Source organism: Phasianus colchicus, chromosome 37, assembly GCF_987193195.1.
Source record: "Phasianus colchicus chromosome 37, bPhaCol1.hap1.1, whole genome shotgun sequence".
Classification (NCBI taxonomy): domain Eukaryota; kingdom Metazoa; phylum Chordata; class Aves; order Galliformes; family Phasianidae; genus Phasianus; species Phasianus colchicus.
This window is the reverse complement of record NC_143472.1, coordinates 2,683,606-2,704,937: the sequence shown is the minus strand read 5'-3', so window position 1 is coordinate 2,704,937 and position 21,332 is coordinate 2,683,606. Positions and strand designations below refer to the sequence as shown.

The window sequence follows — 21,332 nt, the reverse complement described above, 5'->3', positions numbered from 1 at the left end:
CAACCCCACCTTTTTTTGTATCCGTTTTTATTACGAAAACGAGCGATTTTGGTGTCATCTTTGTGTGTTTTTCCTGGATAAGACACAGCCGTGAAGCTTTGCCAAAGGGGGGGGAGAGAAAAAAATGGGGCAAAATCCATCAGATTTGGGACTTTTCAATGTCAAGAGGCCTAAAATGGGGGAAAACGGCCCATTTTGAACCAAAAACCCTTTGTTTTCACCCAAATTGCACCCGGAGGGGGGAGGGGGGAAGATCTGAACCTGAAAGCGGCGGCGGTGGATTCGCTTTGACCCCAAAATTGGGATTTTTTGGATGAAAAGGAGTTGAATTTTTTCATCAGTTTGGGTCAATTCGGAGCTTTTGGGTGAATTTTGGGGTTGTTTTGGTCAGTTTTGGGTTTTTTTTTTTGGGGGGGGGGAGTGGAGGTAGGTTTTAAAGTTGGTTTTAAGTAAAAAGAGGCACATTTTGTCAATGGGATCTTTGGGGGGGGGGGGAGGAAGGAGACCCCAAAATTGTGAGGTTTTGCCCCATTTTGTGATGGTTGGGGGGACCCCAAAATTGAGGGATTTTGCCCCATTTTGAGCTGTCTAAAGGAGAGTGGAGGGGGGACCCCAAAACTGTGAGGTTTTGCCTCATTTTAGGGTGTCTGAAGGGGGGGTGGGTGGGGGACCCCAAAATTGTGAAGTTTCGCCCCATTTTGAGGTGGTTGGAGGAACCCCAAAATTGAGGGGTTTCGCCCCATTTTGTGGTGTTTGAAGGACGGGGAGGGGGGACCCCAAAATCGTGAGGTTTTGTCCTATTTTGTGGCAGCTGAAGGAACCCCAAAATTGTGAGGTTTTGCCCCATTTTGAGGTGTCCGAAAGAAGGGGAGGGGAGACCCCAAAATTGTGGTTTTTCACCCCATTTTTTTGGGGGGGGGATTTTGGGGTGTAAGGCCTCGTTTGGGCGGGGTTGGGGGGGGTGGGGGGGCGATTCCACGGGGAGAAAACAGGCGAAAATGGACAAAATAAACCCAAAAAATAGAGATATATATAAAATTAAACCTCACCCCGAGAAATTTTAACCAAAAGCGGAGAAAATTGCCCCAAAACGGCGCTGAATTTTTGGAGAAAAGGTGAAAAATGGGGAGATTTGGGGTTTTTTTTTTGTTTTTTTTTGGTGTTTTTTGGAGTGGGGGGTTTTGTGTTTGGGGGGGGGGGGGGGGAGGCAGCCACGTTTTGGGTGGAAAAAATGGGAATAAAAGAACGGTGAAAATGAACAACAACAAAAAAAAAAGCACCAAAAAAAAGCCCAAAGTGACCCAAAATTATGGGGGAAACGGTAAAATTAATGAAAAATGACCGTGGGGGGGCGGGGGGGGGCATCAGGAGTTGTTCTGGTTCTGGTAGATGGAGGCTTTCTCCTTCAGCAGGTCCAGACACAGGTGGCAGCTCCAGCTCCCTTTTGGGGGAAAAAAAGGGGATTTTGGGTTTTTGGGAGGGAAATGAGGATTTGGGGGGGTTTGGGGGGGATTTGGGGGATTTCTGGGGGGAAATTTTGGGGGGGATAAAATGGGGATATGGGTTTTTTTTTTGGGGGGGGAAATGGGGATTCTGGGGGGGATCTGGGGGGAAAAATGGGGATTTTGAGGGGTTTTGGGGGGATTTCGAGGGTTTTGGGGGGGGATTTGGGGGGTTTCAGGGGGGATTTGGTTTTTTGGGGGGGAATTTTGAGGCTTTGGGGGGGAATGGGGATTTTAAGGGGAATTGGGAGGGACTTGGGGTTGAAAATGGACATTTGGGGGGGGGATGGGGAATTTGAGGGGTTTGGGGGGGATTTGGGGTTTTGGGGGGTAAAAATTGGGATTTGGGAGATTTTGGGGGAGGATTCGGGGGGGGTTTCTGGGGAAGATTTTCAGGTTTGGAGGGAAAAATGGGGATTTTGGGGGGGAGGTTTGGGGGGAAAATGGGGATTTGGGTTTTTTTGGGGGGGGATTTGGGGTCTTTTGGGGGGAAAAATGGGGATTTGGGGGGTTCTGGGGGAGGATTTGGATCTTTTTTGGGGGAAAAAGGGGGATTCTGGGTTCTTTTTGGGGGGGGAGTGGGGATTTTGTGGGGAGGGAAATGGGGATTTGGGGGGGAAAATGGGGATTTGGGTTTTTTGGGGGGCGTATTTGTTTTTTTGGGGGGAGATTTGGGGTTTTGGGGTGGATTTGGGTTTTTTTGGAGGTTGCTGTTTCATCACCTTCGTTAACGGGGGTCAATTTAATTTAATTTTGAAAGTGGAGTTTGGGGTCGCTGAGTGGTGACCCTACAAACCCCCCCCCTTCCTCCTCGTTAACCTTCGAGCTGGGTCATTAATGCCAGGCTGTTAATTAACTGCCCTCGTTAAGGGTTTTTTCCATGGTGAGTCAGCCTGAAGGAAGACAAAGAGGAGGAAGAAGAATCACCCCAAAATTGAGCAAAATTGACCAAAATTTGGTCCATTTTAAGGCCCGGCAAAGTAAAAATGATAAATTTTAGCAGATGAGGGAAATTAATGATGATTTTGGGGCAAAAATGTGATTTTTTGGCACTCTGGTGGAGCAGAAAAGGGACAATTGGGGAACGCTGCCACGATCGACTCCATCAGTTTTGAGCAGATTGTTCAAAATCCCAAAATCTCCCCCAAAAAAAGAAGGTGATGAAAGGCTAGCAGTGGATGGTTGGGTTTCTTTAACCAAATTTGCCCTTTTTGGACTCATTTTTGGAGGCACTCACCCTCAGGGGGCTCCGACATGGGGGGTGTGAGGCAGTACATGTGGTAACCGCGGTCACAGTCGTCACAGAAGAGCAACTGGTCCTGAAAATGGGGGGAAAAAGGGAGAAATTGGTAAAATAACGGAAACAATGGGGAAAATAATGGGGGAATTGGGGGAATAATGGGGGATTTGGGAGAATAATGGGGAATGTGGGGAAATAATGGGGGAGTTGGGGGATGATGTGGAATTTGGGGGAATAATGGGGGAGTTGGGGAAATAATGGGGAATTTGGGGGAATAATGGGGACTTTAGGGGAAATAATGGGGGAACTGGGGGAAATAATGGGGGATTTCGGGGAATAATGGGGGATTTGGGGAAACAATGGGGGAACTGGGGGAATAATGAGGGATTTCAGGGAATAATGGGGGAATTGGGGGAAATAATGGGGGATTTGAGGAAATAATGGAGGGATTGGGGGAACAATGGGGTACAATGTCCCCCAACCATCCGCATGAGGCTGTCCCAAATGTCGCCCCCAATCCCCATAGCTTTGTCCCCACACAATCCCAGTGTCCCCAGTGCCCCTTGGTGTCATCCCCACATGTTCCCAACATCCCCCACCACCCCCACAGGGCCGTCCCCACACACTCCCAGTGTCCCCAACCTCCCTCCCACCCCCACGGTGTCATCCCCACATGTTCTCAACGTCCCCCACCACTCCCATGGCATTGTCCCCACGCGCTCCCAATGACCCCAATGTCCCCCCCACCCCCTCGGGATTGTCCCCACGGGTTCCTGGTGCCCCCCACTGCCCCCGGGGCCTCTCACATCGTTCTCGGAGGTGCCGCAGATGTTGCAGCACTTGCACTCGATGCACTGCCAGCGGTACGTCTTCACAGCTGCCATCATCACCGGGGTAAACTGCAGGCACGAGGGGTGTCCTGTGGGGAGGGGGACAGCGGCGTGAGGGGACACACAGACACCAAGCCCACAGGAGATGAGCCGTGTCCACATGGGGAACCACGGTGGGAAAGGGCTGGAGATGTTTATGGATGAGAATCCCGATGGGGAAGACACTTCTCAAGTGGATAACCATGGTAGGAAAGGTCTGGAGATGCCCATGGATGAGCATTCCTCCAGGAAAGACCCATTTTTGAGAAGAAAATCACAATGGAAAAGATTTGGAGATGTCTATGGATGAGAATCCCGATGGGGAAGACATTTCCCAAAGGGAGAACCTTGTTGGGAAAGGTCTGGAGATGTCCGTGGATGAGAATCCCGATGGGGAAGACACTTCTCAAATGGATAACCATGGTAGGAAAGGTCTGGAGATGTCTATGGATGAGAATCCTGATGGGAAAGACATTTCCCAAAGGGAGAACCTTGTTGGGAAAGGTCTGGAGATGTCTATGGATGAGAATCCCAATGGGGAAGACATTTCCCAAGAGGAGAACCTTGTTGGGAAAGGTCTGGAGATGCCCATGGACACAAATTCCATCAAAAATGACCCATTTTTGAGAAGAAAATCATGAAAAAAAGGATTTGGAGTTGTCCATGGATGAGAATCCCAATGGGGAAGACACATTTCAAAGGGATAAACATGGTAGAAGAGGTCTGGAGATGCCCATGGATGAGCATTCCTCCAGGAAAGACCCATTTTTGAGAAGAAAATCACAATGGAAAAGATCTGGAGCTGCCCAGGGACACAAATCCCCACAGGGAAGACCCTTCTCCACGTGGATACCGTGTTGGAAGAGCCACACTGCTCACCCGATCGGCCGCAGTCGGAGCACGAGACCAATTCCTCGGGCTGCCCCGTCTTCTTGTTGATTTTGGAGTCCCCCAGGCAGAAGTCGCAGTAATTGTTGGGCAGTGCCAACCCATCGGGGCCCTTCTTGGCTGGAGGGAGGAAAAACAGTGGGAAAAAGCTTAATTTGGTAGAAAATGTGGGAGGGGGGAGGTGGGAAATGCTTTTGGATGTCCTCGTGTGGCAACGCCAAAGCTTTGGGGTGTTGCTTGAAAGGGGTCGGGGTGGTGTGGGGGGTGTTTGGGTCAACCCTTCCATTTCAAGCAACCCCAAGTCCTCAACCAACCTCGAAACTTCAAACTCCAACACATCGACCAACCCCATCAACCAACCCCAAAACTTCAACCAACCCCAATGGCTGAACCAACCCTGAAATGTCAAAATATCCCCAAACTTCAACCCCAAAACCACAACCAAACCCAACACCTCAACCACCCCCAAATCCTCAATCAACCCCAACGTCAACCACAGCCAACACATCAAATCCCAAATCTTCAATCAGCCCCAACGCCAATCACACCCAACATGTCAATCAACCCCAACACCTCAACCAACTCCATCAACCAACCTGTCAACCAATCTCAAATCTTCAACCAACCCCAATGTCAATCAAACCCAACACATCAACCAACCCCATCAACCGACACCAACACATCAACCAACCTGTCAACCAACCCAAATCTTCAATCAACCCCAATGTCAATCAACTCCAACGTCAATCAACCCCAACATCTCAACCAACTCCATCAACCAACCTGTCAACCAACCTCAAATCTTCAACCAACCCCAATGTCAATCATACCCAACACGTCAATCAACCCCAACACATCAACCAACCCATCAATCAACCTATCAACCAACCCCAAATCTTCAATCAACCCCAATGTCAACCAACCCCAACGTCAATCAACCCCAACACATCACCCACCCCAATCAACCACCCCCAACACATCAACCACCCCCAAATCTTCAACCAACCCCAACGTCCATCAACCCCCAACATGTCAACCACCCCCAAATCTTCAACCAACCCCAACGTCCATCAACCCCAACACATCACCCACCCCCATCAACCACCTCCAACACATGAACCACCCCCAAATCTTCAACCAACCCCAATGTCCATCAACCCCAACACATCCCCAACCCCCACCACATCAACCACCCTCAAATCTCCAACCAACCCCAACGTCCATCAACCACCCTCAAATCTCCAACCAACCCCCCCCTCCCACCCCGTACATTTCTGCTCCTCGGATCGCTGTGAGACGGGGGTCGGGGGCTGTGAGTCGTCCTTGTCGTCGCCCTCCTCCTCAGCCAGATGTGAGTGTGCATAATGGTAGCTCAGCCCCGGGCGGTTCTTGTAGCGCTTCCCACAGACTGCAGACAGAAATGGGGCCGGCTGAGCGCCCGCCTGCACCCAGCAGCACCACGACCCACCCCAGGCCACCTCAGGAACAGCTCTCTGCCCCACTTCTCTGCATTTCAGCCCCATTTCGACTGTTTTTTTTTTGCCCTGTTTCACTCATTTTTACCCCGTTTCGTCTGGTTTTTCTGCCTTTTGCCCCTTTTTTGTCCCATATGGCCTGTCTGCCCCATTTCTCTGGTTTTTAGCCCCATTTTGCCTATTTTTTTTTGCCTTTTGCCCTATTGTGTCCCATTTTGTCTTTTTTGCTTCTTTTTTGCCCCATTTCTCTGGTTTTTAGTCCCATTGCGCCTGTTTTTTTTTGCCGTATTTCATCTGTTTTTTTTTTTTTTGCCTTCTGCCCCCATTTTGTCCCATTTTGTCTTTTTTGCCTTTTTTTCTGCCCCATTTTGCCTGTTTTCACCCTGTTCCACCCATATAAAACAGGTGCCTCCTTTCACCTGTATTTTTTGCCCAATTTCAACTGTTTTTATCCCATTTCATCTGCCTTTCTGCCTTTTGCCCCCTTTTATCCCATTTTGCCTGCTTTCCTGCCTTTTTTCTGCCCCATTTCACCTGTTTCTATCCCACTTCAACTATTTTTTGCCACCTTTTGCCTGTTTTTTGCCCAATTTCACCCTTTTTTTTACCCCATTTCACCTTATTTCCCCCTTTTTTGCCCTATTTCACTTCTTTTTACCCCGTCCCACCTGCTTTCGGTCCTATGTCACCCGTAGTTACCCCATTCTGCCTATTTTTTGCCCTATTCTGCCTGCTTTTACCCCATTCTGCCTACTTTTTGCCTCATTTCACCTGTGTTTACCCCCCATTCTCCTCTTCTTTCCCCATTCCTCCTGTTATTACCCCATTCTGCCTGCTTTTTGCCCCATTTCACCCACTTTCACTGTTCTGCTGGATTTTAGCCCCATTCCATCTCTTTTTTTGCCCCATTTCACCTCTTTTTACCCCATTCTGCATCTTTTTTGTCCCCCATTTCTGCCCCATTTCACTTCCCCCCCCTCCCCATTCCACCTGCTTCTTTTTGCCCCCTCCCACCTGTTTCTTCTCCCCATTCCACCCGTAAGAAAAGCAAACCCAACCGCACAAACCTGGCCCGATTTCCCCTCTTTTTGCCCCAAAATAAGGGGGATCACACCACCCCCGTGCCTCCCTCTGGACGAACACTCAGAGCAGCCAACCCCCCATTAATCACCACCCGGGGCCATAATTACACCCTATAACAGCGGGGCCGAGTCGTTTGTCCCAAATCCACCTTTTTTCCACCCAAAACAACCCCTGGGGGTGCAGCTCCCCCGCAGCCACGACTCAGCCTTCCTCCCCCAGCAGCGAGGAGGAGGAGGAGGAGCAGTGATGGCGCACATTCACCGCTCACCCGCGGGTTTTCTCGTGGCCCCGACCTATTTTTGCTGTTTTTTTAACCCAAAATGTCCTTTTTTGGGTTGTTTTTCCTTAGGGGGGGGGGGGGGGGGGGAGCGATGTACTTTGGCTCAGCATGAAAGGAGCAGCGGGGCAGGCGATCCCACCCAGCACTGTAGGGGATTTGGGGGGGGGGGGAGGGGGGGATGGGGGGTCTGTTTTCCCATTCTGGTGCCACGCGGAGGGGATTTGGGGGGGAGGGGGGAAAAGTGCAGAGAGAGCGAAAAATAATGGAAGGGTTTTGAGGGAAAATGAGGAGAAAAATGGGGGGGGGGGTTGAGAAATAGGGGGGAAATAGGAGGGAATGGGGGCAGAAATTAAATAGGAAAGGAATGGAGGGGTGGAAGGGGAGAGAAGTGCGGGTGTGTGGGGCTGTATGGAGTGTGTGGGGGTTTGTGGGGTATATGGGGTGTGTGGGGTGTATGGGGTTGTATGGAGTGTATGGGGTGTGTGGGACTGTATGAGGTATGTAGAGTTTGTGGGGTATATGGGGTGTGTGGGGCTCTATGGGATGTGTGGGGTGTATGGGGGCTTATGGGGTGTGTAGGGTGTATGGGGTGTATGGGGTGTATGGGGTGTGTGGGGTGTGTGGGGATGCATGGGGTGTTTGGGGTGTATGGAGGTTTATGGGGTGTGTGGGGATGTATGGCTGTATGGGGTGTATGGGGCTGTATGGGGTGTGTAGGGTTTGTGGGGTATATGGGGTGTGTGGGGTTGTATGGCTGTACGGGATGTGTGGGGGTGTATGGGGTGTGTGGGGTGTGTGGGGTGTATGGAAGTTTATGGGGTGTATGGGGCTGTATGGGCTGTGTAGGGTGTATGGAGGTTTATGGGGTGTGTGGGGCTGTATGGCTGTATGGGGTGTGTAGGATTTATGGGGTGTGTGGGGTTTATGGGGTGTGTGTATACATGTGGGTACGGAAAGGGGGATTGTAAGGATAAACAATGGCCAAAATGTGGGATGTAGGAATTGTGGAAGATGTAAAAATTGGGCACGAGGTCCATAAAAACATCAGGGGATTTGTGGTGTGAACGTGTGCAGTGTAAATACAGGGCGTGGGGTGGGCAGAAAGAAAAATACAGAGCAAAAATGTCAGTAATGGAAAACACTCAATAAATCAAAACCAGGTGTGTGGGGGTTTATGGTGTGTGCTGATGGTAAATAATGCACCTGTGATGCAAAATAATAAGTAATTAATGGTGTAACGAGAGGTAGAAACACGGAATGCTGAAAATGAGGTGCAGTAAATGGGAATGAGTGCAAATCATATCAAAATAATGGGGTATAAAATATCGAGGGGGACGTGGAAATGGTGAGTGGTGATAAATGGAAAGAAATAATGATAAATAAATAAAAACAATGGGGGATGCAGGCAAGTAATGGTAAGTGTGCAGAGGTCAATATCTGAGTGGTGGTGAGTAGGAATGAGTGGTAAATAAGGAATGGCCAACAGAAATAAATGATGGTAATAAAGCCAATGGCATCAGTAAAATGAAGGATGTCATAAAATGATGTGAAAGTAGAGGAAAACAATGTGAAGGTAGAGTAAAATGTTCACATCACGACAATAAAGCCATTAAAAAAAAAAAAAGCATAGAAAATACGATCACCAAAAAAAAAAAAAAGCCTATAAAAAATAAAAGTATTACCAGCAAATAAATAAAATAAATTAATTTTAAAAATACCACCGTAAAAAAGGCACAAATCCAGAAATAAAGATTAAAAAAAACCCCACATTTGTGTGTTTTGCTCCACATTAAAGGCTCAGCCATGGGTTGGCTGCACAAAGCCTATTAAAAATAAAGCTGTTAATAACAAATAAGTAAAATGAATTAATAATAATAATAAAAAGATAAAAAAAATCATTACAAAAAAGGTACAAATCCATAAATAATGAGTAAAAAACCCCAAATTTGTGTGTTCTGCTCCACATTAAAGGCTCAGCCATGGGTTGGCTGCACAAAGCCTATTAAAAATAAAGCTATTAGCATCAAATAAATAAAATTAATTAATAATAATTTTAAAAAATCATTAAAAAAAGGCACAAATCCATAAATAATGAGTAAAAAAACCCCAAATTTTTGTGTGCTTTTGTCCACATAAAGGCTCAGCCATGGGATGGGGGCACAAAGCCTATTAAAAATAAAGCTGTTAATAACAAATAAGGAAAATGAATTAATAATAAAAAAAAAATTAAAAAAAATCATTACAAAAAAGGCACAAACCCATAAATAATGATGAAAAAAAGCAAATTGTTGTGTGTTTCTGTCCAGATAAAGGCTCAGGCAGGGATGGGGCACACGATGGATGGTGGGACGCAGCGCGGACCCCCACCCCCCCGGCCCCCCCTGCCCCCCCCCGGCCGTACCTCGGTCGGGAGGTTTCAGGGAATGCTTTTGTTTGTAACTGTCTGAAACACAGAAAGAGAGAGGTGAGAGCAGCGGGACGGACAGCGGGACGGACAGCGGGACGGACAGAGGGGGGGGCCCTGTGGGGGCCGTTTTTGGGCAGCCGTTTTCGGGCCCTTTTCGGACCTTTGTGACTCTTTGGTGGCCATTTCGGGGCTTTTGTGGCCCTTTTGTGACCCTTTGTGGCCATTCTGGGGTCTTGGGCAACTATTTTGTGATCCTTTGTGGCCTTTTATTGGGTCTTTGCTGGCCATTTCTGGGGCCTTTGGGGGCCATTTTGTGACCCTCGGTGACCCTTCAGGGGCCATTTTTGGACCTTTGTGACTCTTTGGTGGCCATTTCAGGGCTTTTGTGGCCCTTTGCTGTGCATTTGGGGGTCGTTTTGGGGCCTTGGTGGCCCTTTTGTGACCCTCTGTGGCCATTCTGGGGTCTTGGGCAACCATTTTGTGACCCTTTGTGGCCCTCTATTGGGTCTCTGTTGGCCATTTTTGGGGCTCTTGGGGGCCATTTTGGGGCCTTTGTGGCCATTTTTGGACCTTTGTGACCCTTTGGTGGCCACTTCGGGGCTTTTGTGGCCCTTTGTTGTGCCTTTGGTGGTCGTTTTGGGGCTTTTGTGGCCCTTTGTTGTGCCTTTGGTGGCCATTTTGGGGTCTTGGGCAACCATTTTGTGACCCTTTGTGGCCTTTTACTGGGTCTTCATTGGCCATTTTTGGGGCCTTTGGGGGCCATTTGGTGACCCTCAGTGACCCTTCAGGGGCCATTTTGGAGCCCTTGTGGCCATTTTCGGACCTTCATGACCCTTTGGTGGCCATTTTGGGGCTTTTGTGGCCCTCTGTTGTGCCTTTGGGGGCCATTTTGTGACCCTTTGTGGCCCATTATTGGGTCTTCGTTGGCCACTTTTGGGGCCTTTGGGGGCCATTTTGTGACCCTCAGTGACCCTTCAGGGACCATTTTTGGTCCTTTGTGGCCATTTTCGGACCTTTGTGACCCTTTGGTGGCCATTTTGGGGCTTTTGTGGCCCTTTTGTGACCCTTTGGGGGCCATTTTTAGGCCTTTCATGGCCATTTTGGGACCTTCGTGGCCCTCTGCAGCCCTTTTGTGACCTTCTGTGGTCATTTTGGGGCCTTTGTGGCCCTTTTGTGACCCTTTGTGGCCCTCCAATGTGCCTTTGGAGGCCATTTTTGGGGCCTTTGTGGCCCTCTATTGGGTCTTTGTTGGCTATTCTGGGTCCTCTGTGGCCATTTTGGGGCCTCTGTGGCCCTCTGGTGGCCATTTTGAGACCCCTTGTGGCCCATAAGTGTGCCTTTGGGGGCCATTTTGTGGCTTTTGTGGCTATTTTATGACTCTTTGTGGCCCTTTGGAGGCCATTTTGAGGCCTTTGGTGGCCATTCGTGGGGCACTTTGTGGCCCTTTATTGGGCCTCTGCAGCCTTTTTGTGGCCCTTTTTGGCCCTTCATGGCCATTTGTGGGCCCTCTGTGGCCTTTTTGGATGTCTGTGGCCCTTTTCTGGCCCTTTATTGGGCCTCTGTAGCACTTTGGTGGCCATTTTTGGGCTCTCTGTGACCCTTCTGTGGCCCATTTTGGTGGCCCTCCTGGTCCTTCTGTGCCTTTTCGAGGCTCTTTGTAGTCCTTTTGTGCCCCTTTTTGTGCCCTTTCGTGACCCTTCTGGTGGCCCTTTCTGTGGCCTTTTGTGTTCATTTGGTGGCCACTTTGGTGGCCCTCGTGGTCCCTTTGGAGGCTCTCTGTGGTCCTTCTGTGCCCCTTTTTGGGCCCATTTTTGTGCCCCTTCACGACCCTTCTGGTGGCCCTTCCTGTGGTCTTTTGCGGTCCATTTTTTGTGGCCCATTTTGTGACCATTTTGGTGGCCTTTTCGTGGCTTTTATAGCCACATCTACGCTCCTCAAATAGCTTCCCGAGCTGCATTTTTGCAGCTGGAAACCCATTAAAAGTCCTTAACAAAGAAAGCAGAGCTGAGGTTGGGGTCAAGAGGACCTGGAGAGAGAGGTCCCTCCCTCCACCATACGTGCAAATGTCCCCTTTCAGGCTTAAAAATGAAGAATCAATGCCACCCCACAGCATCACCTGCCCCGAAAGGCCGTGGCAGAGGTTGGGCTACTCACTGTCGCACGCGTAGGGTTTGTCCCTGTCCTCCAAAATGGCTGCGTCCAGTTTCTTGCGTGCGCCTCCGACGCCTTTGCCCTGGGTTTGGGGATGGGGGGAAGGAGAAAAAAAATAAGGAAAAAAAAGGAAAATTCGAAGGGAAAGCCAATCTTCAAAGGTTGGAGATAGGGAGGAATGATCCCACAGTGCCACTGGGTGGGGAGAGCCTGCAATGACTGCTTCGGGATGGAACGGATCCAGGTGGGATCTCTCCAGCACTGAAAATGGTGTTTTTTGGGGTAGAAATTTGCCTGATTTGGGGGGATTTAGAGTTAAAATGGTGCTGGGGTTCTCACCTTTGCTTTCCCCTTCCCCCTCCGTTTCGGTGTGTCCTCCTCATAGTCCTCATCATCCAAATCATCCAGGAAATCGTCTGGCTCCAGGATGCGCTGGGGGGGAAGAGAAAGAGGGGGTTACAACAGAAAACACCCCCCAATAAAAGGGAATTCGGGGCGATTTGATGATGATTTGGGTAATCCACACAGCTGCAGGGGGAAACTATGAAACCTCTGGTATTTGTGGGGGGGAATGATGGGTTTGATGTTCATCTTGTCAGTGAGGAATTCAACTCTTTGAGGAGCGTAGATGCAAAAAGGTGAAAGCAAAACTTAAAGAGTAAAATGAAAGGCTTTTCGTCAGAGCAAAATAAACCAATGGTTCATTATTTGCCTATTTTTCAGCCTCAGTTCCCTTTCTGCCTTCCTATTTTTTCTTTCAAAACCTCTTTCTGTTCCAGACCGATGGATGAAGACGGCGTGCCTGGAAAGAGCGTGGTTTTCAAGCTGCTAAAAACCTCATTTTGCAGGAAATTGGCCCCGAAGGAAAAGCAAATCAAACTCTGGGCGCAATTAGGAACAAACAGAGTTCCTTTGATGAGGTTTGTTTGTATCCAGGAGGCTGAACAGCAGTGAGGGATGGGAGGAGAAATAAAAAGTGATGAAAAACCAAACTGTGGGAACAGTTTGTGGAATTTTGGGGAGAGAAAGTGCTTTATTAGGAATTTGGGGGGGGGTTTCCTGGGGTTTTGAGGAGGATGGGTGGCACTGCTATAGCTGGGGGCACCCTGGGAGGGTGACAGCATCCTCTGCCCCCCAAAATTCATCTGGAGAGGTTTGGGGGTGGTCTGTACCTTCCGTGCACGGCTGTTGGTGACGGGGAACTCGCCCAGGCTGTCGTCGTCCATGCGGGGGTCTGGGAGGGAACGCTTCTCCAGGGGGTCTGTCCTGAGCAGAGCCTCCAGGCTGCTGCCGTCCTGTGAGATCAGCCCTTCCTTCTTCAGGGTCTGGTCGGTGTCTGCAGGAGGAAGAGAGAGGAGGGGATGGGTTGGAAGGGTCCTTACAGGTCACAGAATTGATTAGGAGGGTCCTTAAGGGTCATAGAATGAGTTGGGTTGAGTCGGAAGGGACCTTAAAGGTCACAGAATTGGTTAGAAGGATACTTAAAGGTCATAGAATTGGTCAGAAGGGTCCTTAAAGGTTATAGAATGAGCTGGGATGAGTCGGAAGGGACTTTAAAGGTCATAGAATTGGTTAGAAGGGTCCTTAAAGATCATAGAATGAGCTGGGATGAGTTGGGAGGGTCCTAACAGGTCACAGAATGGGTTGTGTCAGGTTGGAAGGGTATTGACAGACCACAGAATTGGTTAGAAGGGTCCTTAAAGGTTAAAGAGTGAGTTGGGTTGAGTTGGAAGGGTCCTTAAAGGTCACAGAACTTGTTGGAAGGGTCCTTACAGGTCGCAGAACTGGTTGTGTTGGGTTGAAAGGGTCCTTACAGAGTACTGAATTGGTTAGAAGGGTCCTTAAAGGTTATAGAATTAGTTGGGTTGGGTTGGAAGGGACCTTAAAGACCGCAGAATGAGTTGGGTTGGAAGGGTCCTTAAAGATCAATGAATCGTAGAATGGGTTGGAAGGGTCCTGAAAGATCAACGAACCATAGAATGGGTTGGAAGGGTCCTGAAAGATCACAGAACCACAGAATGGTTGGAGTGAGCTGGAAGGGTCCTTAAAGACCATAGAGTGGGTTGGGTAGGAAGAGTCCTTAAAGATCAATGAATCGCAGAATGGGTTGGAAGGGTCCTGAAAGATCAACGAACCATAGAATGGGTTGGAAGGGTCCTGAAAGATGAATGTACTGGAAGGTATGTGGCCCTCTGACAACAATCAGAGCCACAAGAAGAGCCGGAAAGCAACAACAGGAAGGACTCACCTGGTTTGATGGAAGGGAAGGAGAGCCTCGGGTCCTCTGGAGGATGAGCACGGCGTTTTTTCCTCCAGCGGCGCGCAGGATAGGAATAAAGCTGCCCTGCTGCTAAACCTTTTTTGGGAAAAAAATAATAATAATTGAGATCATCCAATCCAACAGCACGCAGCGACCTGTTGTGTGGGTGGGGAGCAACCCAACCCCACCTGGACCACGGTGCCTCTTCTCCATCCAGATGTAGCAGTTGCTCTGAGCCACGCCGGTCTGTGAATCCAGGAAGGGCAGGCGGACGCTGCGCTCAGCGCAGAGCCGGGCGTTGTAGTTGTGGCACTGCTCCATGGCATCCCTGTAGTACTGCTCACCGAGGCTGGGGGGAGGAGGAGGTCAATGGGAGGGGGTGAAAAAAAAGCCAGGGTGGTTGGTTTACGTATAAATTCCCTGAGGAGTTTGGGAGGGAGAAGGAAAATCTGGTTTGCTATCGAAGTGACCTAGCGATTTTTGGATGCTTTGGGTGATGGAAAGAGCTCTGATGGAGGGATTTTGTAGGGAGAGAGAAAATCCTGGTTGCTGACAATATAACCTATCAATTTCGGGGTGTTTTGGGTGATGGAAAGAGCTCTGATGGGGGAATTTTGTAGGGAGAGAGAAAATCCAGGTCGCCAACAATACGACCTAACAATTTTTGGAGATTTTGGGTGTTGGCAAGAGTTCTGATGGAGAAATTTTGTAGGGAGAGAGAAAATCCAAGTAACAAACACACGATCTACCAAATTTTTGGACATTTTGGGCGTTGGGAAGAGTTCTGATGGAGAAATTTTGTAGGGAGAGAGAAAATCCAGGCTGCCAACAATACAACCTACCAATTCTGGGACGTTTTGGGGTGTTGAAAAGAGCTTTGATAGATAAACCCTTCGAGAAGAAAGAAAACTCAGGTAGCAAAACATAAGATCCATCATATTTTGAGATGTTTTGGGGTGATGGAAAGAGCTCTGATGGAGAAATCTTGAAGAGAAAAGGAAAATACAAGTAAAAAACCACACAATCTACCAAACTTTTGGTCACTTTGGGTGTTGGAAAGGGCTTTGATGGAGAAATTTTGTGAGGAGAGAGAAAATCCAGGCTGCCAACAATGTAACCTACCAATCTTTGGGTGTTCTGGGGTGTTGGGAAGAGCTTTAATGGAGAAATCTTGAAGGGAGAAGGAAAATTCAAGTACAAAAATGCAAATTTTTGGACATTTTGGGTGTTGGAAAGAGCTTTGATGGAGAAATCTTGAGGGGAGACAGAAAATCCAGCTCACAAACACGCGACCTACTGCGTTTTTGGCCATTTTGAGCTATAATTACGTTAATTGGGATTGTTCCATCGTGGTGATGAGAAGGAAGAGCTGAGTTTGGCTGCTGGAAACAGAGTTCTCTGCTTGCTGACGCCGCAGAAGAGGCGGAAGGGCAGAAATACATCAGCAATTCTGTTTGATGGATGGGTATTGATTGTGGTTAAACACCGGCTGGAAGAACTGCACGGAGCACGAGGAGACGGCTAATTACAAAGGGGAATAATTAATCAAAGGATGCTGGTGGTATGGGAAGCAGAGGGAAAGGCAGGCTTTGGAAATGGGGCGAAATCATCTGGTTGTTGGTTTATTCCTGAAAAAAAGGAAATAGTGCTCAACACCTTCGTTAAATGCAAAGGAGGATTGCCATGCTTGATTTCACGCTGTTTGAGCCCAAAATGTAGCATTTAAGCTCCAAAATCTCCTTTTTTTTCCCTCACTGCTGACTGCAGAGGGAGCCCAAAGGTCGCGTTCTGGAGGCAGAAATCAGAACTGGGAGAGAAGAATCAATTTCCTCCTAAATCACTCAAAAACTCAACGAGCGCCCCAAAAAGTAAGCCACATCCAGAGGATTCCCTGCCAGATCACAGAGATTCGGTGGGAAACTCGGCCTTTTTGGTGAAATGTTCCATAAAATGGTGTTTAAAGCAAAAAAGACCCCGAACAACTGTTTGGGGATGGCTGTCCTGCTCCGATCGCTGCTGTTGGCAGGGGAGAAATAAAGAGGGATTTGATGCAATACTGTGATCTTGTATCCAAAAGATGAGGATGGGCTTAAAAAAATAATAAAGAGAACCAAATCTTGATGTTTTTTGCCCCAGGGGAGAGATCCAAAGCGTCATCTCAGCAGCTTTCCCAAACTCCAGCCTCAAAAGCCGGTGTAGAAATCAATAAATATGTTCCTGCAATGAAGGGAGTGTGATTAATTTGCAGCTTAATTGCTCATGTAATTAGGTCGAGGCGCTGTCTCGCGTGCTCCATTTGGCTGTTGATTTGGGGCAAAAAAGTGTGGAAAAGGAGTTCTTCCTCTTCAGGGATCGCACAGTGGATGGAGGGTGGTGCCAAAAAATCGCACAGGAGATGCCAAAAAAACTATAAAAATGTCAAAATCTGGGGAAAGTGACCCGAAACTGACAGAAAGATACCTGAATCTTATGGATAATTACCCAAATCCAATGGATAGAGACCAGGAACCTACAGACAGTGACCAGAATCCTATGGAAAGTGACCTGGAGCTTATGGATAATGACCAGAAAACTACACAAAGCTATGGATAACTGTGAAAAAACTATAGATAACCATGAGAAACCTATGGATAATCATAGAACACCTATAGATAATCATAAAAAAACCTACGGATAGCCACCAGAAATCTGTGAATAACCATGAAAAACCTACAGATAGCCACCAGAAATCCATGGATAACCATGAAAACCTATGGATAATCACAAAAAAACCTATGGGGAACCACAAGAAATCTACAGCTAACAACTTGAAACCTAAAATCAGTGACCAGAAACCTATGGGCAGCCCCCAGAAACCTATAGGAAATGCCCCACTGATGAAGAAATCCTTTTTTGCTATAGTGGAAGACCTTATGGCCCCCAAGGATGTATAGGATACCCGCTCTGGGTCTCTATAGGGGATGCCATGGGAGTACATAGGGTACTCCCATGGGTTCCTATAGGGATCTCTATGCGATTCTATAGGGGGAAGCTCTATGGGTTCCTACAGGGGGGATCTCTATGGGTTCCTATAGGAGGGGATGCTACATGTTCCTACAGGGGGAAGCTCTATGGGTTCCCACAGAAAGATCTCCATGGGATCCTATAGAGGGGACTCTATGGGTTCCTACAGGGGGGATCTCTATGGGATCCTATAGGAGAGATCTCTATGGAATCCTATTGGGGTATCTCTATGGGATCCTATATGGAGGATCTCTATGGGTTTCTACAGGGGGGATCTCTATGGGTTCCCACAGGGAGATCTCCATGGGATCCTATAGGGAGGAACTCTATGGGTTCCTACAGGGGGGATCTCTATGGCATCCTATAGAGAGGGCTCGATAGATTCCTATAAGAGGGATCTCTATGGGATACTATAGGGAGGAGCTCCATGGGTTCCTATAGGAGGGATGTCTATGGGTTCCCACAGGGAGATGTCCATGGGATCCTACAGGGAGGACTCTATAGATTTCTGTAGGAGGGATCTCAATGGGATCCTATAGAGGGATCTTAATGGGATCCTTCAGGGGGGAGCTCTGTGGGTTCCCCTCTCCCAAGGACACAACGAAGAGATCCCTCCTCCTACACGGCTCCCCCTACAGGGCCCTAAAGGTCCACAGGAGCCCCCACAGGGCCTACAGGGAGAGATCCCCCGCCCCACGGGCCCCACACAGCGCCTTTCCCCTTTGGCACTGCGTGTGGGGGGGGCACCACACGGCCCCAAACCGCCCTCACGGCCCCACCGCCCCCCACACGGACACCCCCAGCCCGGGGCAGCCCCACAGCCGGTCAGGACCGCATTATTCCCGCGGGATACGGGACAGAAGGGAGGGGGGAGGGGGCTTTCACTCACAGCTTCACCACATTCTGTACCACCGCCGCCATTTTGCCTCCGCCGCCTCCGGAGCGCTGCGCAGCGCGCATGCGCGGGGAACGGCCGCGTTGCGCCTGCGCAAAATGGCGGCGCCCTTCCCCCCCAGCCCCGCCTTAATTCAGCGCACGCGCAGTGCGCGTGGCACACAAGGGCCCGCTGTGGGATTCTGCACATGCGCAGTCTGCTCCCGGGGGCGCGTGGGGAGTTGTGCGCATGCGCAGGGAAAAAGGCGGGAAAGGAGTGGAGGTGGGAAAAGGCGGGAAGATGTGAAGGGAAAGGGGAGAATTGGAAGGGAAAAAGGGGAAAATAAGGGGGAAAATGGGAAAATGTAAGGGAGAATGTGAAGGAAAGGGGGAAATTTGGAAAGATGGTGGGGGAAATGTGGGAGGGATGGGAAAATATGAGGAAGAATGTGATGAAAAGGGGGAAGATTGGAAGGATATTGGGGGAAATATGAGGGAAAATTGGAAAATATGAAGGAAAGGGGAAAATTGGTAGGAAGAAAGGGGAAAATAAGGGGGAAAATGGGAAAATGTAAGGGAGAATGTGAAGGAAAGGGGGAAATTTGGAAAGATGGTGGGGGAAATGTGGGAGGGATGGGAAAATATGAGGAAGAATGTGATGAAAAGGGGGAAGATTGGAAGGATATTGGGGGAAATATGAGGGAAAATTGGAAAATATGAAGGAAAGGGGAAAATTGGTAGGAAGAAAGGGGAAAATTTGGGGGAAATGGGAAAATGTGAGGGAGAATGTGAAGGAAAGGGGGAAAATTTGAAGAATAATAGGAAAAATATGAAGGGAAATGGGTGAAGGGAAACGTGAAGGAATGGGGAAATTTGGAAGGAAGATGGGGAAAATGTGAGGAAAAATGATAAAATCTGAGGGAAAAAAGTGGGGGAAATTGAGGGTTAGGGGGGAAATGGGGAGAATTGGAGGATTAAAGGGAAATCTGAGGGAAAAGAGGACTGTGAAGGGAAAACAGGAAAATGTGACAGAAAAGGGAAAAAGGGGGGGACGCTGAATAGAGAAGGGGAAAATTGGAGGGATAGAAGGGAAATTTGAGGGATAAAAGGGGAATGTGAGTGGGAAAAGGGAAGGAAATGGAAGGAGAAGGATGAGGAAAAGGGAAGAAGTGGGAGGAGATGGGGGAAAGGGGGTGGAAATGGAAGGAAAAGGGGAGAAATGAGAGGAAAAAGGAAGGAAAGTGAGAGGAAGGGGGAGGAAAATGGAAGGAAAAAGGGGGGAAATGAGAGGAAAAGGGGATAAAATGGGAGGAAAATGTGAGGAAGGAGGGAATATGAGGGGGTAAATGGGAGCAAAAGGGGAAGGAAATGGGGAACGGGGAGGAAATGGGAAGGAAACGGGTGGAAAAGGGGGCAAAATTGGGAGAAAAGGGGTAGGAAATGGGAGGGAAAGTGAGGGTTTGGGTTCAATTAGCATTTGTGTTTATTAGGGTTTAGGTTCAATTAGGGTTTTGTTATTAGGGTTGGATTCAATTATCGGGGTTTGTGTTCACCATTCACACATTCCTGTGTCCTTTGGGCACCAAAGCCACCACCCAAAGGAACCCATTTGCTTCGTGGTTTGTTTTAATTATCACAATTAACCGTGGGTTTTAATTGTTATTTATTGCCTCGGAGGATCTGTTGGGTTGATCCAACGCCGAAATTCTGCACAAAATCATCAAATCTCCCTTTTCCACCTCAGTTTCTTCGCACACAACCATGACTCCCCCCTCCCCCCAAACAACTCTCCCCTTTTAATTATTTATTGTGTTCTCCCAATTAACACACCTCAATTAACCACCCATCTCAACGCTTACCCACCCAGGTCTCAATGTGGGTCAGGAAGAAGCGGACCCACTGCTCTGACAGGTGAGCCCCCCTCCCTTCCCATTCATTTTTCCCCTTAATTACCTGGAAATTGGGTTTCTTTTTAATGCCCCCAAACCTTTCTATACACAACACCTCTCCCTGCGCGTTAATTAACCCCTCGTTAATTGATTTTTTTTTTTTTCCCCCAAATAAGCTCCCCATGACTCACGCTTCGCGGAATGGGCGTAGAAACGCGGAGTTTGGCAAGGCTCGTTTACCACGAAGCGCTCATTAAGGAGTGACTAATTGGGAAATGAACGCACGCGGGGAGCAGCGATGGGGCAATGGAGGAAGCTCTCATCCTGTGTGGAAACACCGCGTGGCAGTGCTGCTTTTTTTGTTTTTTTTTTTTTGCTAAAGTAGCTGAAAAATATGTTTTTGTTTTTTTTTTTAAGGGTATTTTGCAGCTGGTTCAATGGCTTGCAGCCAAGGGGATGAGACAGCAGGGAAATGGGGGGGAAATGATGGGGGAAAGGGAGGGCAAATGGGAGAAAAGGGGAGGAAAAGGTGGGGAAAGGGGAGAAGAAAAGAGAAGGAAGGGGGGGGAGGAATGGGGGGGGAAGGGGGGAAAAGGGGAGGAAAAGGGAAGGAAAAGAAAGAGGAAAAAAGGGAGAGGAAAGGGGGGAAGGGAAGAAAGGAGAAGGAAAAGAGAGAGGAAAAATGGGGAAGGAAAGGGGAGAAGGGAGGAAAAGGGGGTGAAAAGGAGAGGAAGGGGGGGGAAGAGGAAAAAAGGAGGAAAGAAGGGAGAGGAGGAAAAGTGTGAAAATGGGAGGAAAATGAGAGGAAGTGGGTGGGGAAAGGGGATAAATGGGAGGAAAAGGGGGAGGAAAATGGGGGAAAGGGAAAAGGGAGGAAAGAAAGGGAAGAAAAGGGGGGAAAGTGGGAGGAAATGGAAAGAAAAAGTGGGAAAATGGGAGGAAAATGAGAGGAAGTGGGGGGGGAAGGGGATAAATGGGAGGAAAGGGGAAGGAAATGGGAGGAAAAAGGGGGAAAATGAGAGGAAAGGGGGGAGGGAAGGGGAAAAAAACAGATGGTTGGTTGGTTTGTTTTTGCTGTATCTGGGGAAGTGAAAACCAATAGGAACAAAACCCCAAAGTCTCAATCCAGCACTGTACACTCAATTAACACCAGGTTTTAATTACTCCTCATCCTGCAGGTTGGAAAAGTTGGCAAAAAAAGTGTTTTAACCCCAAATTTTTGCTGTTTGCATGCATTCCCCCCCCCCCAGAAATGAGAACCAAGAGGCAGCACACACACGATGGCACGCTGACCAGCCGCCAGCTCGTTAATTAATGAGTCTTTAATTAATGAGTCGTTAATTAGAGAGTCGTTACCCAACGATGCGCCCGTGCCAAACGGCCATAAAGAAACATGGGGAACCACCAGAAGG

At 48.6% G+C, this 21,332-nt stretch overlaps 1 protein-coding gene and 1 long non-coding RNA gene across 3 annotated transcripts; one reads left to right on the top strand and one right to left on the bottom strand.

Moving 5' to 3' along the window:
* Window positions 1–359: 359 nt before the first annotated feature.
* DPF2 (double PHD fingers 2) lies at window positions 360–18,195 on the bottom strand. Of its 2 annotated transcripts, XM_090129733.1 has the most exons (12): window positions 18,048–18,195; window positions 14,344–14,504; window positions 14,144–14,251; window positions 13,068–13,231; window positions 12,235–12,327; window positions 11,899–11,977; window positions 9,739–9,780; window positions 5,770–5,907; window positions 4,491–4,619; window positions 3,549–3,661; window positions 2,740–2,821; window positions 360–1,441 (listed from the first exon to the last, which is right to left on the bottom strand). In XM_090129733.1, exons 1-12 carry the CDS (start codon window positions 18,116–18,118, stop codon window positions 1,365–1,367), a joined length of 1,257 nt encoding a protein of 418 aa, XP_089985859.1. In that variant the 5' UTR covers window positions 18,119–18,195; the 3' UTR covers window positions 360–1,364. The 2 variants fall into 2 exon arrangements, with proteins under 2 accessions (XP_089985859.1, XP_089985860.1); XM_090129734.1 differs by lacking the exon at window positions 9,739–9,780.
* Window positions 18,196–18,226: 31 nt separating this feature from the next.
* LOC116239382 (uncharacterized) lies at window positions 18,227–21,163 on the top strand. The gene is made up of 3 exons (XR_004169113.2): window positions 18,227–18,314; window positions 19,899–19,942; window positions 20,097–21,163. It is a non-coding gene; the product is annotated as an uncharacterized LOC116239382 (long non-coding RNA).
* Window positions 21,164–21,332: the final 169 nt, after the last annotated feature.